Source organism: Diceros bicornis, chromosome 7 (genome assembly GCF_020826845.1).
Source record: "Diceros bicornis minor isolate mBicDic1 chromosome 7, mDicBic1.mat.cur, whole genome shotgun sequence".
NCBI lineage: Eukaryota > Metazoa > Chordata > Mammalia > Perissodactyla > Rhinocerotidae > Diceros > Diceros bicornis.
Window position 1 is genome coordinate 75,134,620 of NC_080746.1, and position 15,072 is coordinate 75,149,691.

The 15,072-nt window shown below is 58.1% G+C and overlaps 2 protein-coding genes across 2 annotated transcripts in view; both read right to left on the minus strand.

Annotated features, from left to right (window-relative positions):
- Positions 1–1,915: 1,915 nt before the first annotated feature.
- Positions 1,916–4,495, minus strand: KCNJ11 (potassium inwardly rectifying channel subfamily J member 11). Its single transcript, XM_058544694.1, has one exon. The coding sequence runs from the start codon at positions 4,221–4,223 to the stop codon at positions 3,051–3,053; it is 1,173 nt and encodes a 390-aa protein (XP_058400677.1). The 5' UTR covers positions 4,224–4,495; the 3' UTR covers positions 1,916–3,050.
- A 4,169-nt stretch (positions 4,496–8,664) lies between these two features.
- Positions 8,665–15,072, minus strand: part of ABCC8 (ATP binding cassette subfamily C member 8) — a 75,212-nt gene continuing 68,804 nt past the window's right edge. Inside the window, exons 30-39 of the mRNA XM_058546076.1 lie at positions 13,812–13,914; positions 13,104–13,217; positions 12,599–12,719; positions 12,335–12,465; positions 11,724–11,802; positions 11,413–11,521; positions 10,896–10,999; positions 9,964–10,097; positions 9,430–9,492; positions 8,665–8,886 (exon numbers count right to left, since the gene is read on the minus strand). Coding sequence (XP_058402059.1) covers positions 8,749–8,886; positions 9,430–9,492; positions 9,964–10,097; positions 10,896–10,999; positions 11,413–11,521; positions 11,724–11,802; positions 12,335–12,465; positions 12,599–12,719; positions 13,104–13,217; positions 13,812–13,914 — 1,096 coding nt within the window. The 3' untranslated portion in view covers positions 8,665–8,748. The remainder of the gene's footprint in view (positions 8,887–9,429; positions 9,493–9,963; positions 10,098–10,895; positions 11,000–11,412; positions 11,522–11,723; positions 11,803–12,334; positions 12,466–12,598; positions 12,720–13,103; positions 13,218–13,811; positions 13,915–15,072) is intronic.

Sequence of the window (15,072 nt, forward strand, 5' to 3'; positions counted from 1 at the left end):
TAAAGAGGGGGTGCCCCCGGATGGAGGGAGCACTATCAGTGGGCAAGAACATTCGGGGGGGTCAAGGAAGCCTTGGTCCAGCTGCTCCCTCAATGCCTGGAACTTTCCAGCTCCTCTCTGAGCTAAGCCTTAGGCTGGGGGTCTCTGGAAAGACTAGGTCTAGTGGCCCCTGTTTTCTGGGATCAAGTAGGTCTTCTCTGTGACCAGCAGGTGGCGCTGAGCCCTCAGTTCTGCCGGTTCACTGTCACCAACAGCTTAAGGTGTGTGAGGGCATGGAGGAAGGTTACTCTGGATGGCGCCCCAAGGATGGTGCTGCTGAGGGGCTCCTCATTAGTGAGTCTGGCCCCTCCCCTGGCCTTAAGGACAGCCAAGCTGTGTCCCAAGAGCCAGGCACTGTCCTCGGAACTCTGGGCTGACTGAGTAGCTTCTCATCCCTTCTTCCTCTAAACCAGAAACGGGTCAGTTCAGCAAGGGAGAGGGTCAATTTGCAGGACTGTGTGGGTGCAGGGAGGGGGCAGCCTAGAGCGTGGACCAGCAGCAGCAGCTTCCTGGCCCCTCAGCCCTGCCTCTGGAGTAGCTTGGGACAAACTTGCACTGATCCCGCAAAAGCCCTCTGCAGACCTCATACTGCAGCAATGACCCTGGCTTGTTATCCTGCACCCTCTCCATCATTCATTCATTCAGCACTTACTCAGTGCCAGGCACAGTGCTGAGTCAGACACAGTCTCTGACCACAAGGAGCCAAGGACTTGGGGATGAGGAGGCAGACCCATAAACACAAGAAAAGTAGAATGCCCACAAACACAGAAGAAGGGTAGGGACCATCTCTTTTCAGAGGAATCAGGTAAGGCCTCAAGGAGGCATCATTTGGCCTGGACTTTTATGGATTTCAACAGACAGAGATGAGGCCTGGGTAGTCCAGCAAAGGGAACAACATAAGCAAAAGCTCAGAGGTAGGAAGGTCAATGTTATATACAAGGAGGGGATAGCGAGGCTGCCAGGGGGATGGGTGGCCAGAGAACCATAAGGTTGGAAAGCAGGCTAAGCCCAAAATGGCGGGCTACTGGGTCTAGCCTTGACCCAGAAGGTCATGGGGAACTACTGAAGGTACTTGACAGGGGAGGGAATGATCGCAACCCTTTTAATAAGACCACTCTGGTGGCTGCCTGGCCGATGGACTGCAGGGGGGTGATGGAGACAAGAAGACCAGGTAATAGGCTCTGCCACAGCCCATCATCAGGGTCTGAGCTGGGAGGGGACTCTGTGAAGAACATAAGCCCAAGCAGAGAAACTCAGCACCGAGGGGACACGTAACAGCACCCTCTCTGTTAACATTCGCTGGGTCAGCTGTCTCACCATGTGGCTAATTCAACATCCTAACAGTTAACATTTATCGAGCTGTTATTATGGACGAGGCACTTAAGCATTTTATATATGTTTTCCACTTACTCCCACAACAATTCTATGAGGTAGGTACTGTTAGTATCCCTACTTTATAGATGAGGCAACTGAGGCACAGAGGGTTATGTTACTTGACCAAGGTCTTAGAGCCAGAGCCAGGATTTGAACTCAAGCAGCTGGCTTACGCTTCAGTCATTACACTAACGCATAAGATGTCCCCGCCTTTCTCCCTGAGCACCCCAGCCTTCCAGCAGATCCCCGGGAGTGGAGGCAGGGCCCAGGGCTATAAGCCTGGTGGACGCCCAAAGGTTGAGATGGCCAGACAGGCTGGCAGGGCTGGGCTATCTGAGGCAGAAGGGGAAAGTGTCTCTGAACCAGGGGAAGAGGACCAGCCCCAGGTCTTTCTCCTGGCCTCCCAGCTGGGGTCTATGGCACCTCTGGAATGTGGGCTGGCAGCCCCCACCCTCCCTGTCCACCAGCACACCCTCTGCCTCCCCAGCAAGAACAGCCCAGAGTTTAGGTCATGAAGGGGGAGGTTTTATTGACAACGGAGAAGAAGGCAGAATTCTAGGCAAGTACACACAGCTCTGTGCCAAGAGTCCAGGCCTGGGGTCAGTCCTGTCAGGACCAAGGGCCTCTTTGCCTCAGGGACCTCACTCACCTCCACCATCCTGAGCTTTCCAACATCTCCTTTTCTAGCGACTCAAAGACCCTCCACGGCCAGCCTCTGGACAAAGTGAGTGGCAGCCACCAGTGGGGAGCCAATACCAGAGTTTGGTCTGAGGCTCACCAAGTGTGGTGGGCCCAAGACTTTCTCTCCTCAGCCTCTCTCTGGCTTGCTGGTGTCTGCCCCAGCCCAGAGTGGGGGACAGAATGGGGCAGGCAGGCACAGCAGCCCCAGCCCATGGAGCCCTCACCATAGAAGCCTTGGTGTCAGGGGCAATGGGCAGGGGCACAGGGCCCCTCTCTTCTTCCCTGTGCCTGAGCAGGGCTCAGCAAAGCTGAGGGTCCTCATGCCATCTCCTTCCCGTCTGAGCCTGCCCCGAGGAGGGGAGTCCTGTCAGCCTCGGCCTGTCCCTGTCTGTGTAGGCTCCGCACCTCCAATCCTCCAGCTGGAATGCGCTCCCTCATTGACTGGCAGCCCTCCCCAGCTGGCCGGGCCCACCCTTTAGCCCATCACTTTTTCAGGGACCAAGGGCAGTTGTGGCCTGACCACAGGCATCTCTTGGGACCACAGAAACAGAGCAGTAGGCCCCCAACCTGGGGACCGTTTTTCCCCAGCCACCTGCCCAGCTTCTGGCCAGTCCATCATGGGGGCCCAGGACTGGCAGGAGACCCACCTTTAGGGCCGGACACTTCCCACAGCTTTCCCAGCCTTGGGTGGGGGAAGGAGCACCAACCAGTCCTGAGCTGGGGCTGGGAGGAGCAGGGACAAAAATAACCCAGTACAGGCTCCTGCCGAGGCCAGAAATAGCGTAGTGACAAGTGCCTTGTAACACCCTGGGTGAGCAGCAGGGGGGGAGGCTGAGCAGAGAAAGGCCCAGCCTCACACCAGGTCCTGGCCTGGCCAAGGGGCCCACACCACGTCCACTCTACATACCATACTGCCCGTGCGCACACAAGCGGTGTGGGGCCCCAGGGACCATGTCTCAGGACAGGGAATCCGGAGAGATGCTAAACTTGGGCCTGGCCTTGGCCACGGCCAGGCTGCGCTTGCGCAGGGGCCCACGGGCAGAAGCGAGGGTCAGGGCGTCCAGCAGGCTGTGGTCCTCATCAAGCTGGCGGGCCGTGCAGAGTGGTGTGGGCACTTTGATGGTGTTGCCAAATTTGGAGTAGTCCACAGAGTAGCGGCCATCCTCCTCGGCCACAATGGGGACAAAGCGCTGGCCCCACAGGATCTCGTCAGCCAGGTAGGAGGTGCGGGCCTGGGTGGTGATGCCCGTGGTTTCCACCACGCCTTCCAGGATGACGATGATCTCAAGGTCCTGATGGTGGTGCAGGTCACTGGGCGCCAGGTCGTAGAGCGGACTGTTGGCATCAATGATGTGGTAGATGATGAGGGGAGCCACCAGGAAGATGCTGTTGCCACCCACTCCGTTCTCCATGGGGATGTCCACCTGGTGGAGGGGCACCACCTCGCCCTCCGGGCTGGTGGTCTTGCGCACCACCTGCATGCGGATGGTGGCGCTGATGATCATGCTCTTGCGGAGGTCGCCCACACGCAGCATGAAGCAGAGGCGGCTGTGGCGCAAGGCGATGACTGCATGCTTGCTGAAGATGAGGGTCTCGGCCCGCCGGTGGGCCTGAGCAGTCTTCATGAAGATGCAGCCCAGCATGATGGCGTTGATCATGAGCCCCACGATGTTCTGCACAATGAGGATCAGGATGGCCAGCGGGCACTCCTCGGTCACCATGCGCCCACCGAAACCAATGGTCACTTGGACCTCAATGGAGAAAAGGAAGGCGGATGAAAAGGAGTGGATGCTGGTGACACAGGGCACAGCAGAGCCCTCGTCCGGGGCCAGGTCCCCGTGGGCAAAGGCGATGAGCCACCAGGCCATGGCGAAGAGCAGCCAGCTGCACAGGAAGGACATGGTGAAGATGAGCAGCGTGTGCGGCCACTTGAGGTCCACCAGCGTGGTGAACACGTCCTGCAGGAAGCGGCCCTGCTCCCGGATGTTTTTGTGGGCCACGTTGCAGTTGCCGTTCTTGGACACGAAGCGGGCCTTCCGCTCACGGGCACGGTACCGGGGCTCCGCGGGGTCCTCTGCCAGCCGTGTCAGCACATACTCCTCGGGGATGATGCCCTTGCGCGACAGCATGGCTCCAGCGAGCACCAGGAGGGGCTTCCCCCATGGGGGTGCCCTCCTGTCAGAGCCTAGGGCCTGTCTGTGGAGTTCCCTCCCTGGGCACCCTTCCACTCCGGGACCACCCTCAGTCTGTGCTGGCCTCACTTCTGAGATGCCTCCCCAACCAGCCTCATCCTCACCTCCACCTGGCCCCCGCTTCGCTTCTTTATTCCAGCCTCACACCTCAGCCCACCTGCCCATTGCCTAGTGAGCCCCTACCTGTTCCCCACCTGGCCCTGGATCCCAGCTCAACTCTCCTCCACCCGCTGGCCACCCCTGGGTGTCCCCCTAGGACCCCTACTCCCCACCCAGCCTTCCTTCTCAACCCACCTCTCTCACCTCGGAACGTCCCACCTCCGGATCCTACCAACTGACCAGACCTCACACAACCCCCACCGTGTCTCCCGTCTCACCCATTTCTGCCCCCGGCTCCCCTCCCAGCCCCAGTTTCATATCCTGACCGCCCTCAGTCTCACCTCCAGGTAAGCCCCCTCTTTCCTACCCCACCCCCGTGGCGCTCTCGCCGCTCTTCAAATCCCCCTCCAGCTCTCGTCCTTTCTGTCTCCTTGGGATCCTCCGCCCTCCAGAGCCACCACCCCACCCGGCTCAACTCCGGATCCCCTCGCCCCCGGAGCGACCCGGCGGGGCTCACCCGGAGTCTCTGCCTCCAGCCCCCGCCGCCGCACGCCAGCCGGCGCCGCGCCCCCGCCCGCGCTCGGTCCCCGCCCCGCCCGCCCGTCGCCGCGGCACCTGCTCCTGCTCCTCAAGCCGCAGCCGCCGCCTCCCCGCCCCCTCCTGCGCCCGGGCGCTCGCGGCGGGCCGTGCTCCGTCCGTCTGTCCCTCCGCGGAGACCGACCTGTGCTAGGTGGCGGTAGAAGATCGAGGGCGGGGGGCGCCCGAGGAGTGGAGCGGGGGCCGGGGGCCGCCAGGGGGAGCCCGACCTATTCCGGAGCTGGAGGGGGGCGGACACGGGCGCAGGCCCCGCCCCTCGCCATTCACATCCCCACTGCCCTCCTTCTTCGGACTCACAGTCTGGCCTTGGGGGTTTGCCCAATCAGATGCACCAAAGAGGTTCCTCCTGCCCATGGTATGAAATTAGGGCGGGGGGGTGGGTAGTGAAAGGAGTCGAAAGGAGTCATGACCCGCCCTCCCGGTCAGGGCACCGCAGCCCCTGTCGCCCTGGCTCCCCTCCCCCAATTTTGGCATACTCAGTTGGGTCAATATCCGCCTCTCGCGCAGTGCTGGGCTTTGCGGGTTCCCAGCCAAAGGAGGCACTGAGGGGCGACGTCACCAGCCCGGTGACTGGGGGACTTCTGTAATTAGGTGGCCCGAGGACTTCTCAACTGACCGCTAAGAAGAAAAGACTCTCTGGGGACGCTCTGAATCTTTTCTGAGTCGTGGATCCTTTGAGAATCTGATGAAAGCCACGGACTCTCTCCCCGGAGAAAAATGTACCTTAGTGGGTGTAGAAGCACAGTTTAACACCCACCACAGAGGATGCTGGATGCTGCACCCCGGAAGCCTGGGTGGTTGCATCCTCTCAATAGTGACCAACCCCCCACCCCACTCCTGCATTTTGAAAAGGGTTTGACCTACTGGCGCTTGCTTTACACCTCCCTACACCTGCAGCCTGATTGCTTCTACCTTAGGTAATGGAGGGCATCTGGGTCTGAGGGGCTGTATTAGGGCTGGCTTGGGCACTGGGGGACCCAAGCCCTTGGCCTGGATGTGAGTGGTGTTTCTACTGCAGGCATCAGCCTAGGGTTGCCCTGTGGCTTGGGCCCCAGTGGGGGTCCCCAGTTCTCAGCTGGGCCTGCTAGGTCTCTATGGTTGTGGCAGTAATGGCCCCACCTCCTCTCTGGGGCTCAGGTCCTTATGGAGGAACCCTTGACCCATATGTGTCCATTTATTGGAGTGGCAGCTTGAGGCAAGGGCCTGGAAAGATAGGGACAGTGGGGATGTGGGGCAGTGGGGGAGGGTGTGACTCATATTTTTTCCTCTTTCTTTCCCATTCCCACCTACAGGCAGAGTGAACACTACTACTCAGGGTAAGTGTGATCTTGGGCTATATCACCAGAGGTGCAGTGTCTCAGGTGGGGAGGGGAAAACAGGATGAGCAGAGTGAGGAGCTTAAGGAGACAGGGTTATGCAGGAAACCTCTGGGGCAACTAGAGCTGTTCGGCCATCAGAAAAGGATCCCTGGAGAGCTCCCCAGGGATTTCGGGCACCATTGCAGAAACCCCTGGGGTCCAAGGAGGATGGACCTGTAGTTTTGTGTGACCCAAAGTATAGAGCCAGTATAAACACTGAGTGGGACAGAGGCAGGCTTTGATTTCGCGTATGGAAGAGTCAGTTCTAATAACCAGAGATGACCCACATCCATGGAGTGTCCAAGTCAAGGTTGGCAGACGGTCAGGGATGCGGAGAGGGGTTTGGGCTGGAATGGCCTTGGGCATCCTGCAGGACTTCAGTGTGGGCAGGCCCCTGTGACTTCCCTTCAATCCCATGGAGTATGGTGGGCGTGGAGGGGTGGGAATCCTCTTCCCCCTCCCCAGGCTCTGCTCCTGGGAGACCTCACAGTGGAGGGAGCTGCTGGGCCCCCAGAGGCATCTCAGAGCTGGAAAGGCCAGGCCCTGCCTCACGGTGTGGCTCTGAGGCTCCACCCTTTCCAGGAGGGTGAGCCCCTTACCCAAAAGGCTCAGCCTCCTGCTCTGCTCTGTCCTGCTCCTCCTCATACTCATCTCCCCCAAACACTGCACTTCTCAGGCCCCTTTCTTGCTCAGATAGCTTCTCCACTTCCCTTTTGTTCATCGGCTTATCCCAGACTCCTTGTCCTGGCATTCAAGGCTCTCTCATCTTATTCCCACCTCCCCAAACCCCCCACGATAGGCCCTTTTCTCTAACCCTCTGCCTATCCAATTCCTACTCCTCCCATGCCCAACTCAAATCCTGCCTCTCCCAGGCAGCCTGCTGGGCCTTATAAGACTCTCCCTTCCTGAGCTCCTCTGGCTGCTGGAGGATCTGGAAGGGTCTGTGCTGGGCCCCTCTCCAATGACTGGTGCGTTTTCCTCATGTTGTACGGCTCTGACCCCTCACAGTCAAGAGGGACACAGGCCCAAGACTCCTGGGTCTGCACCCCAGGGCCTGGTACAGCCAGTACTGAAGGCAACGTGTAAATGATAATAAAATGATATGTAAGTGAGCACCTGCCATTTCTTGGCTGAGGGCAGGTGTGCACTCCTGTTTCATGATGCAGATGGTGTCTGAGGACAGCTGTTGTTTGGTCTCCCCTCTGTCTGGGCTCCGGCATCTCTTGGCTACCACCTGGCTGACTTGTGGTATATGCACTGTGCTTTCCCTCTGAAAGACCACCCTTCTCCCACTTCTGAATGTCCCTATTTGGGGAGCAGAGATGGGGACATGTGACCCAGGCCTAGCCAGTCAGTGTATTCAGCCCTCTGACCGCAGTGACTGGGTAGGGGTGGGGATGTGACCCAATTTGATCCATTAAGATTTGCTCCCAATATTTTTGCTGGAACTTTTTTCAAAAGAAAGAAAGGGCATCTTTTTTTCAGAGGGGTAGGAAGTAAATTGGAGCGGCTAGTGGTCATCTGTCATTGGGGAGGGAAAGGAAGATGGAACTCAGAAATGGAGACACATCCCTGATGTCAAGCACCTGGATCCAGCTATACTTGAAGTAGTACACCTCCTGGCCTTCTCAGTCACATACGACAAAAAATTACAGTTTCTGTTTAAGCCCCTTGGAGCTGGGTTCCTGTCATTTGCAAGGGAAATAGTGCTAATCCAGGGTACCAAGGGCCCTACAATTTTAATCCAAGAATTAAAGTGAGAGGGAAGGGGGCCAAGCTATATGGAGATCTGCTACCTTATCTGATGAAATAATCACAAAAATGCTATAACCCTTGTTACGGACTGAATTGTGTTGCCCCCAAAATCATATGTTAAGCCCTAATTCATATGTTGAAGCCTCCCAAGGTGACTGTATTTGGAGATAGGCCCTGTGAAGAGGTAATTAAGTTAAATGAGGTCATAGGAGTGGGGCCCTCATCCAGTATGACAGGTCTTCTAATAAGAGGAGAGAGAGACACCAGGACTGTCTCCAGCCAAGGACGGAGGCCTCAGGAGAAATCAAATCTGCTGACACCTTGATCTGGGACCTCCAGCCTCCAGAACTGTCAGAAATAAAGTTCTGTTGTTTAAGCCGGCCAGCGTGTGGTATTTTGTTACGGCAGCCCCAGCAGACTAGCACAATGCTCATTTCACAGACAAAGAAACATGCTTTGCCCACACTCCCACAGCGTCTTCAGGGCTCCCCGATGCCAGAGTCAGGCTGGCTCCACTGGACCCACGGCCACCCCAGCCCCTGCCCACCAGACCAAGCCCTGTTAGGAAATAGCCAGTCTCTTTATTTACACGTGGTTTACAGTTCGAAAACCCAGGTGGGAGGTGGGGGCAGGGTGGCACGGGCTGCAAAAGGTCACTTGTCTGCACGGACAAAGGAGGCGAAGACGCTGTCCTTCCGGCTGAGCAGCTTCTCTGGCGCGTCGAACTCGAGGACGGCGCCGCGCTTCAGGACAATCACCAGGTCAGCGCTCAGGATGGTATGCACGCGGTGCTGGGCGGGGCAGCAGGGGCTGGTCAGCGTGGGGCACGGGGCGGGGCAGCTGAGCGCACTCCCCTGCAGCTTGGAGGAGGGGGCATGGGGCCAGAATGGCCTGTCTCTGGGGTGACTGCCCTTTCCTGGGGTGGCCCTGACCCCAAGGCCTCCATCCACTATGACGCGTTCTCCCCTCACTAAGTCTCAGCTCTGCCTTCCCCTCTAGGCTTCAAGACTCAGGGATCCCCCAGGCCCCTCATCCCCTACTTCTTGTGGAGAAGTAACCCTAGCTCAGTTCACAGGCCTTGGGATGGGGCGGGCCTTGGAACTTGGAGAATGAGGGGGAGGCCTGAGAGAAGTGTAGGTGCAAATCCCCCCTCATCCCAAATCCTGCAATCTGGGCTCCCTGTGAGCCCTCTGGACTCCTTGCCCTGTGCTGCTCCAGGGTCCTCTCTTGATTACCAGGCCCAGGTGAGCCCAGGGGCTGTCCACCGATGGCAGCCTCAGGAGGCCAGCCCTCCTTCAGGGTGTCCCACTGTACCCCCTCAGTGGGGCCCTTACCGCGATAGTGACCACAGTGCGGTCTGCGAAGGCCGTCATCACCACCTTCTGGAGGATGTTTTCCTGCCAGGTGGGAGCAGCAGCTGTTGGTCCACCTGCCCAGTGGATGGGTCTGGCCTAGCTTCGGGGATATGGGGCCCAGGTTTGTGGCCCAGCTCCCATCTGACCCCTCCCTCTGTCTGGCTCTAGTTCGCATAGGACTGACCAGGTTCCTGGCATTCAGGGGCTGGACTCAGCCTGTTGGGAGCCCAGCTCTGTGTACATATGTGTGCTGTGGGTGTGTCTGGGGTGTGCTATGTGATGGGTGATGGGTATGAAGTCTTTGTGGGTCTGTGTGCAGCTTGTGTGTGTGTTATGAACATGCCCTCAGACTAGCTGGAGTCGGGGTCCCCCTGGCCCTTTGCCTTTTCTGCCATAAATGGCCCTTGATGTTAAAGGCAACTTGAGCTTCAGGACTATGGTGCACACTTCTCCCTAATGCCCCAAGAAAACCCTCTCCAAGACCCCCATCCCATGCATGTGCCCAGGACCGACCGTGGCCATGTCGATGGAAGCCGTGGCCTCGTCCATGATGAAGATGCTGGTCTTCCTCACGAAGGCCCGTGCCAGGCAGAACAGCTGCCTCTGGCCCTGGCTGAAATTCTCCCCGCCTTCCGTGATGATGGCGTCTGAAATGAGCCCCAGGGACGGGGAGCAGGGCTGAGTTAACCCTGCGTTGTGAGTGGAGTAGATGGTGTGGCTTAGGGGGGTGTCAGGAAATGTGCGTACAGGGGTAAATATGTGGGCGAGTGTCGTGGGTACTGGTGTGTGCAGGGTTGCTGCACCTTACACAGCAACACGGATGCCACATACGTGGAGTACAAAGAGAAGAGCAGCCCCTGGTGTTGTGCACTGCTGTGGCCCTGGGCAGTTCTGGGAGGGGTGTGTGCACTGAGTGTGAATGTGCTGCCTGTGTGTGGGCCTGGAGTGGGGCATTCTCTGAAGCCACCCCCCACTGCCTCAGGGGCTGCAGCAAATATACCAAGTCTCTGTCGACCGCTGGCCGGGGGCAGAGTCTTCCTAGAAGCCTTGATGAGTGACCTGTGCCTGTGATTTCCCAGTCTGTCCTCTCCTTCCTCCTTCCGGCAGAACTGGGCAGGCAGGTGGACGAGGAAGGGCAGGGCTGAGTATACCACCACGGTATCGAGGACTTGCAAGCTCTGTTGCACAGTGACCCCTACTGTCCCAACCCTGTGCCCTGCAGGAGGGGCCAGACCCTGAACTGACCAGTTGTGTGACCTGGGACAAGTCACTTGACCTCTCTGAGCTTCTGCATGATGAGAGGTAGGACTAAATGGTCTCTGGGGTCCTGCCAGACCCCAGACTCCAAAATCTGGGAAAGCCTGAGACATGAATGTGACTTTTCGCTCTGCAGCCCTCACAGGGTCCCTCAGTGCCCAACCCGCTGCTCAGCCAGGAGTAGTTACCGAGGCCTCCTGGCAGCGCCTTCACTACCAGCTTCAGCTGGGCTATCTCCAGGGCCTCCCACAGCGTGCTGTCGGAGCACTTCTTCTCTGGGTCCAGGTTAAACCTGCAGGGAGACCCAGAAAGCCCCTCAGGGAGGGGAGCAGCACCCTGGCTCCATCCCCGGGGTACCCACAGAGGGCGAGGCTGGTGAAGGGAGCAGTGAGGACTGACTGACTTGGGGGCGTGGCTAGGAGAGGGGCACCAAGGTGGTGGCATCCCAGACCTGAGGGTTGGGGGACCCCTACAATGCCTGCCCAAGCCTAACAGGAAAGAGAAGGGCGTGAGGGTAAAACTCCCCTGAAGAACCAGCGCCAGCCCATGGTGCCTGGAGCCTGAGCAGGGCTGCTTGCCCAGGGAGGTGGGTACCCAGCTGAATGCTCCTGGCCTCACCCACCCGCCTCCTCTTTAGGCTCCAGATCCAATGGAGCTGCGCCAGGCCTGGGGCTGTGGCAGGCCTGGCGGGCTGGCGGGACTCACCGGATGGTGCCGCTGAAGAGGACAGGGTCCTGCAGGATGATGGAGAGGCGCGAGCGCAGGGTGTGCAGTGGCAGTTTGGCGATGTCAATGCCATCAATGATGATGCGCCCTGCGTGGAGACCATGTCACAGGTGGGGCACCACAGAGGGCGATGGTGGTCCTGGGGATGGGTTCAGCCTGGGACATGGATCTCAACAAGGATGCAGAAAAAGGCAGTGATTGCTGGGCCTCCTGTGATGTCTGACCATACACCAGGACTGAGGTCCCATCTGGTGGCTGTGTGTATACGGGGTGCCCACCATACAACTCACCTTCGCACACGTCCACCATGCGGAAGAAGGCGAGAGAGAAGGAGGACTTCCCACTGCCTGTGCGGCCACAGATCCCAATCTGGAAAGAGAGGAGCAGGTATGTCGTGGGCACCTGGCGTGGCTGGGAGCTCTAGTGCCAGCTCTGGGAGTGTGCAGGTGTGGGAGGTCACAGCGTTTCTTCCTGTCCTGGTTTTCTGACCAGCTTCTCTTTGGCCAAGGGTGGGCCTGGGGTGTGGGCTTGTTTCCTGCAGTGGGTCCAGAGGTGCCTCCCATGGGGACCCACAGGCAAATGCAGGGTGTAGATGTCCATTTGCCTTGGCCTGGGTGTGGGCCTGGCTGTGCCTGGTATGTGGCCGTGGGGGAGTTGGGGGCACTAGTGTGTCTCTATGTGCATGGGTGTGGCAGGAGGGCATGGGGGGCTGAGTCTGGTGTGCAGGGATGTGTCTGTGTGTCCCACCTTAAACTGGAGCCATCTCTAACCCCATCGCTTCCTGGTCCTTGGGTACCAACAGAAATGACAGTAAAGGACCGATACAGAGACAGAGATAGTGACAGAGACCATGAGGTGACTCCATGAGGCTGTCCAGCCCTGTGCCCTCCGCACCCCTGACCTTCTGTCCTGGGGAGATGAGGGCATTGACGTGCTTCAGCACCGGCTTCAGGGAGCTGTCGTAGCGCACACTGAGGTTCTGGATCTGGATCTTCCCTTGGTCTGGCCAGTTCTTCGGGATCAGCGATGGTTCTGGAGGCGGGGCTGGGGGTCAGCCACCAGGTGTGGGCCACAGCCAGTATCCGTCCTACCCCCAGACTCTTTTGTGGTCCCCCCTAACCCAAACATGCCCCTTCCCTGGAAGCCCTCCTCCTGTACCCCTTACCCAGCAGCCCCTCGTAACTCTCTGCTTCAGTTTTCAGGAGCCCGTGGATGCGTTTCACGGCCCCCAGCTGGATCTCCATGTCTGCCAGGTTCCTCACCATCCAATTGAGGTAGTTGGAGACCTGTGGGGAGTAAGCCAGTCACAGTCAGTGATCACTTGGTCCTATCTTTGGCCGCCAGGTGGCTCTTCCTACAGCTGAGGGGGGTCCAGAGCCCCCTCAAGCCTTTTGCTGCCCTCTGGCTGGCTGTTCAGGGTGGCCCTCCCTGGAGGTACAGGGAGGGTTACAATGAATGTGGCTCCTCACCCAGCACCGTCTGGGGCCCAGGCCCTGGGTGAAGAGGCAGGGCCCTGCAGTCAGCCTTCCTGCCCACATGGTCCCTCTGGCATCAGACTCAGAGTAGCTTAGGGTAAGGCCAGGGGGTGTTTCAGTTGGGGAAGGTGCCCTGGGGTTCTGACTGAGTGCCAGTGTCTGACTGCTCCCGCAGCCCCTTCTGCTGCCACTCACCATTAGGGCGTAGGTGAGGCCCAGGCCCACCAGGCCGGCGGAGAGCTCCCTGTGCAGGGAGTTGGAGATGGAGGTCACGGCTGCGATGAGGACCACACAGGCACCGATGTACTCCTGTGGAGGGAAGGGAGCTGGCTTGGGCCCTTGGGGGTTGGAGCCACAGCACCCCCAACCCCCCAACCCCACTCCCTTCAGGGCAGAGAGCAGCTCAGCTGAGGCTCAACCCCAGCCCCACAACTCACTACACATCATCAGACACACAGGAGGCCTGGGAAGGCTGGAGCCCCAGGAGACAACACATGCACACAGCTTATGCTCCCCCCACTCCCCAGCCCCCTGTACATGCCTAAACACGCACGCATGCCTCACCAGCTGGCCCACACACGTACACAACCATGTGTGTCACATGACCCACCTCAGATCCATGCTCATCCCAGTTAAACACACAACTATTCTCACTATTGGCACACACCTCAGATACTCAAGCCCCTAGGGAGTGATATGGGGAAGAGGGGCTCAGGTCAGACACAAGGAGGACCACCAGGGCTGGGAGAAGCAGGAGGGCTCAGTAACCCCACTGTGCGCACACGAGCTGGTAGTCCATCCTCTCTTCCCACGCACTGGCCTGTGTTTGGCCCTTGCTCTGGCTCCACAGGCCTATCAGAACCCCCTGTCCCGAGGCTTGGGGTTGGGGAGGGTGGCACTTGCCATGCGGACTTCTAGCCATCTGTTGGCAGCTGTAAGGAAGAGGGAGGCAATGTTGTTGGAGTCCGTGTATTCGAGGAGCTTCTGCTGGAACCGGGCTTCGTACCTTGGGGGAGGATGAGGAGGGTCTGAGGGAATAATCTTGGTCTACGTAGCCCTTGAGACTCTCTCTACCTATAGAGGAGACCACCTGGGCCTCACCAGCCCGCAGACCTGTCACCTCTGCCATTTTATCTATGCTGTTTCTCTGTGGAATGCCCTCCCAGCTCCTTTGGACTTATTGAAACCTGTCAAGAGTCCCACCTCCTTCAAACTCTTATTTTTCACCCCAAGACCTGTTCTCTCTAGGGCTTCCCTATTACAGTAAAGGCCCCTCCACCCACCCAGTTGCTCAGGCCAGAAACCCAGGAATCATCTGGATTCACATCCAATCCCTCAGCAAACCCTCTTATTTCTGTCTCCCAAATAGCTCTTGCCTCTGCCCACTTCTCTCCTGCTTTCTGCCCACCACAAACTCACCTGGACTACTGATCAACTTCCAGATAGGTCTACCTGCTGGCTCCCTCAGTCTACTGTCCACATAGTAGCCAGCGTCATCTTTCTAAGTCATAAATTCATCCTACTTCTCTTCTTCTTAGAATACCAATGGCTTTTAGGATAAAGAACCATCTCCCTGCCAGAAGCCTGTGTGAGCTCGCTTCTGCCAACCTCACCAGCCTCCTTCCATGCCACAGATTCCCTTGCTCAAACGTTGCAGCCACTCTGGATTTTCTAGTTTTATGACAATACCAATTTCTTCCCCACCTCAGGGCCTTGTACATGCTGTTCCTCTACCTGGAATGTTTTCTCCTCTGCTCTTCTCAAGGCTGACTCCTCTCAACCTTCAGGCTTTACCTTAAATGGCACCTCCTCAGAGTGGCCTTTCCTGGCCTATTGTTCTCCATCTCTGCAGCCTGTGTGTTTCATAATCTCTGTGCATATACTCGTTTCTCTGGCATATACTCATCCCCCTTACTAGACTGCAAACTCCATGAGGATGGAGGCCACGTCTGTTTTGTTCACCAGTGTATCCCCAGCAACTGGCACTCTCAATAAATAGTTGTTGAATGAATGAGTGGAACCTTCCCTGGCCCTCTAAGGTAGATGGGATCTCTCTACCAGGAACTCCAGAGGCTTCTTCCTGTCCTCGTGGCCACATCACATTCTCACCTGCATGACTGCGTATGGATCTGCCTCCTCTCTCTCCTCAGCCACCCGCTCAGAC

Coding starts and splice junctions, on each gene's coding strand:
- KCNJ11 (XM_058544694.1), bottom strand. CDS start 4,223: ATGCTGTCGCGCAAGGGCATCATCCCCGAGGAGTATGTGCTGACACGG.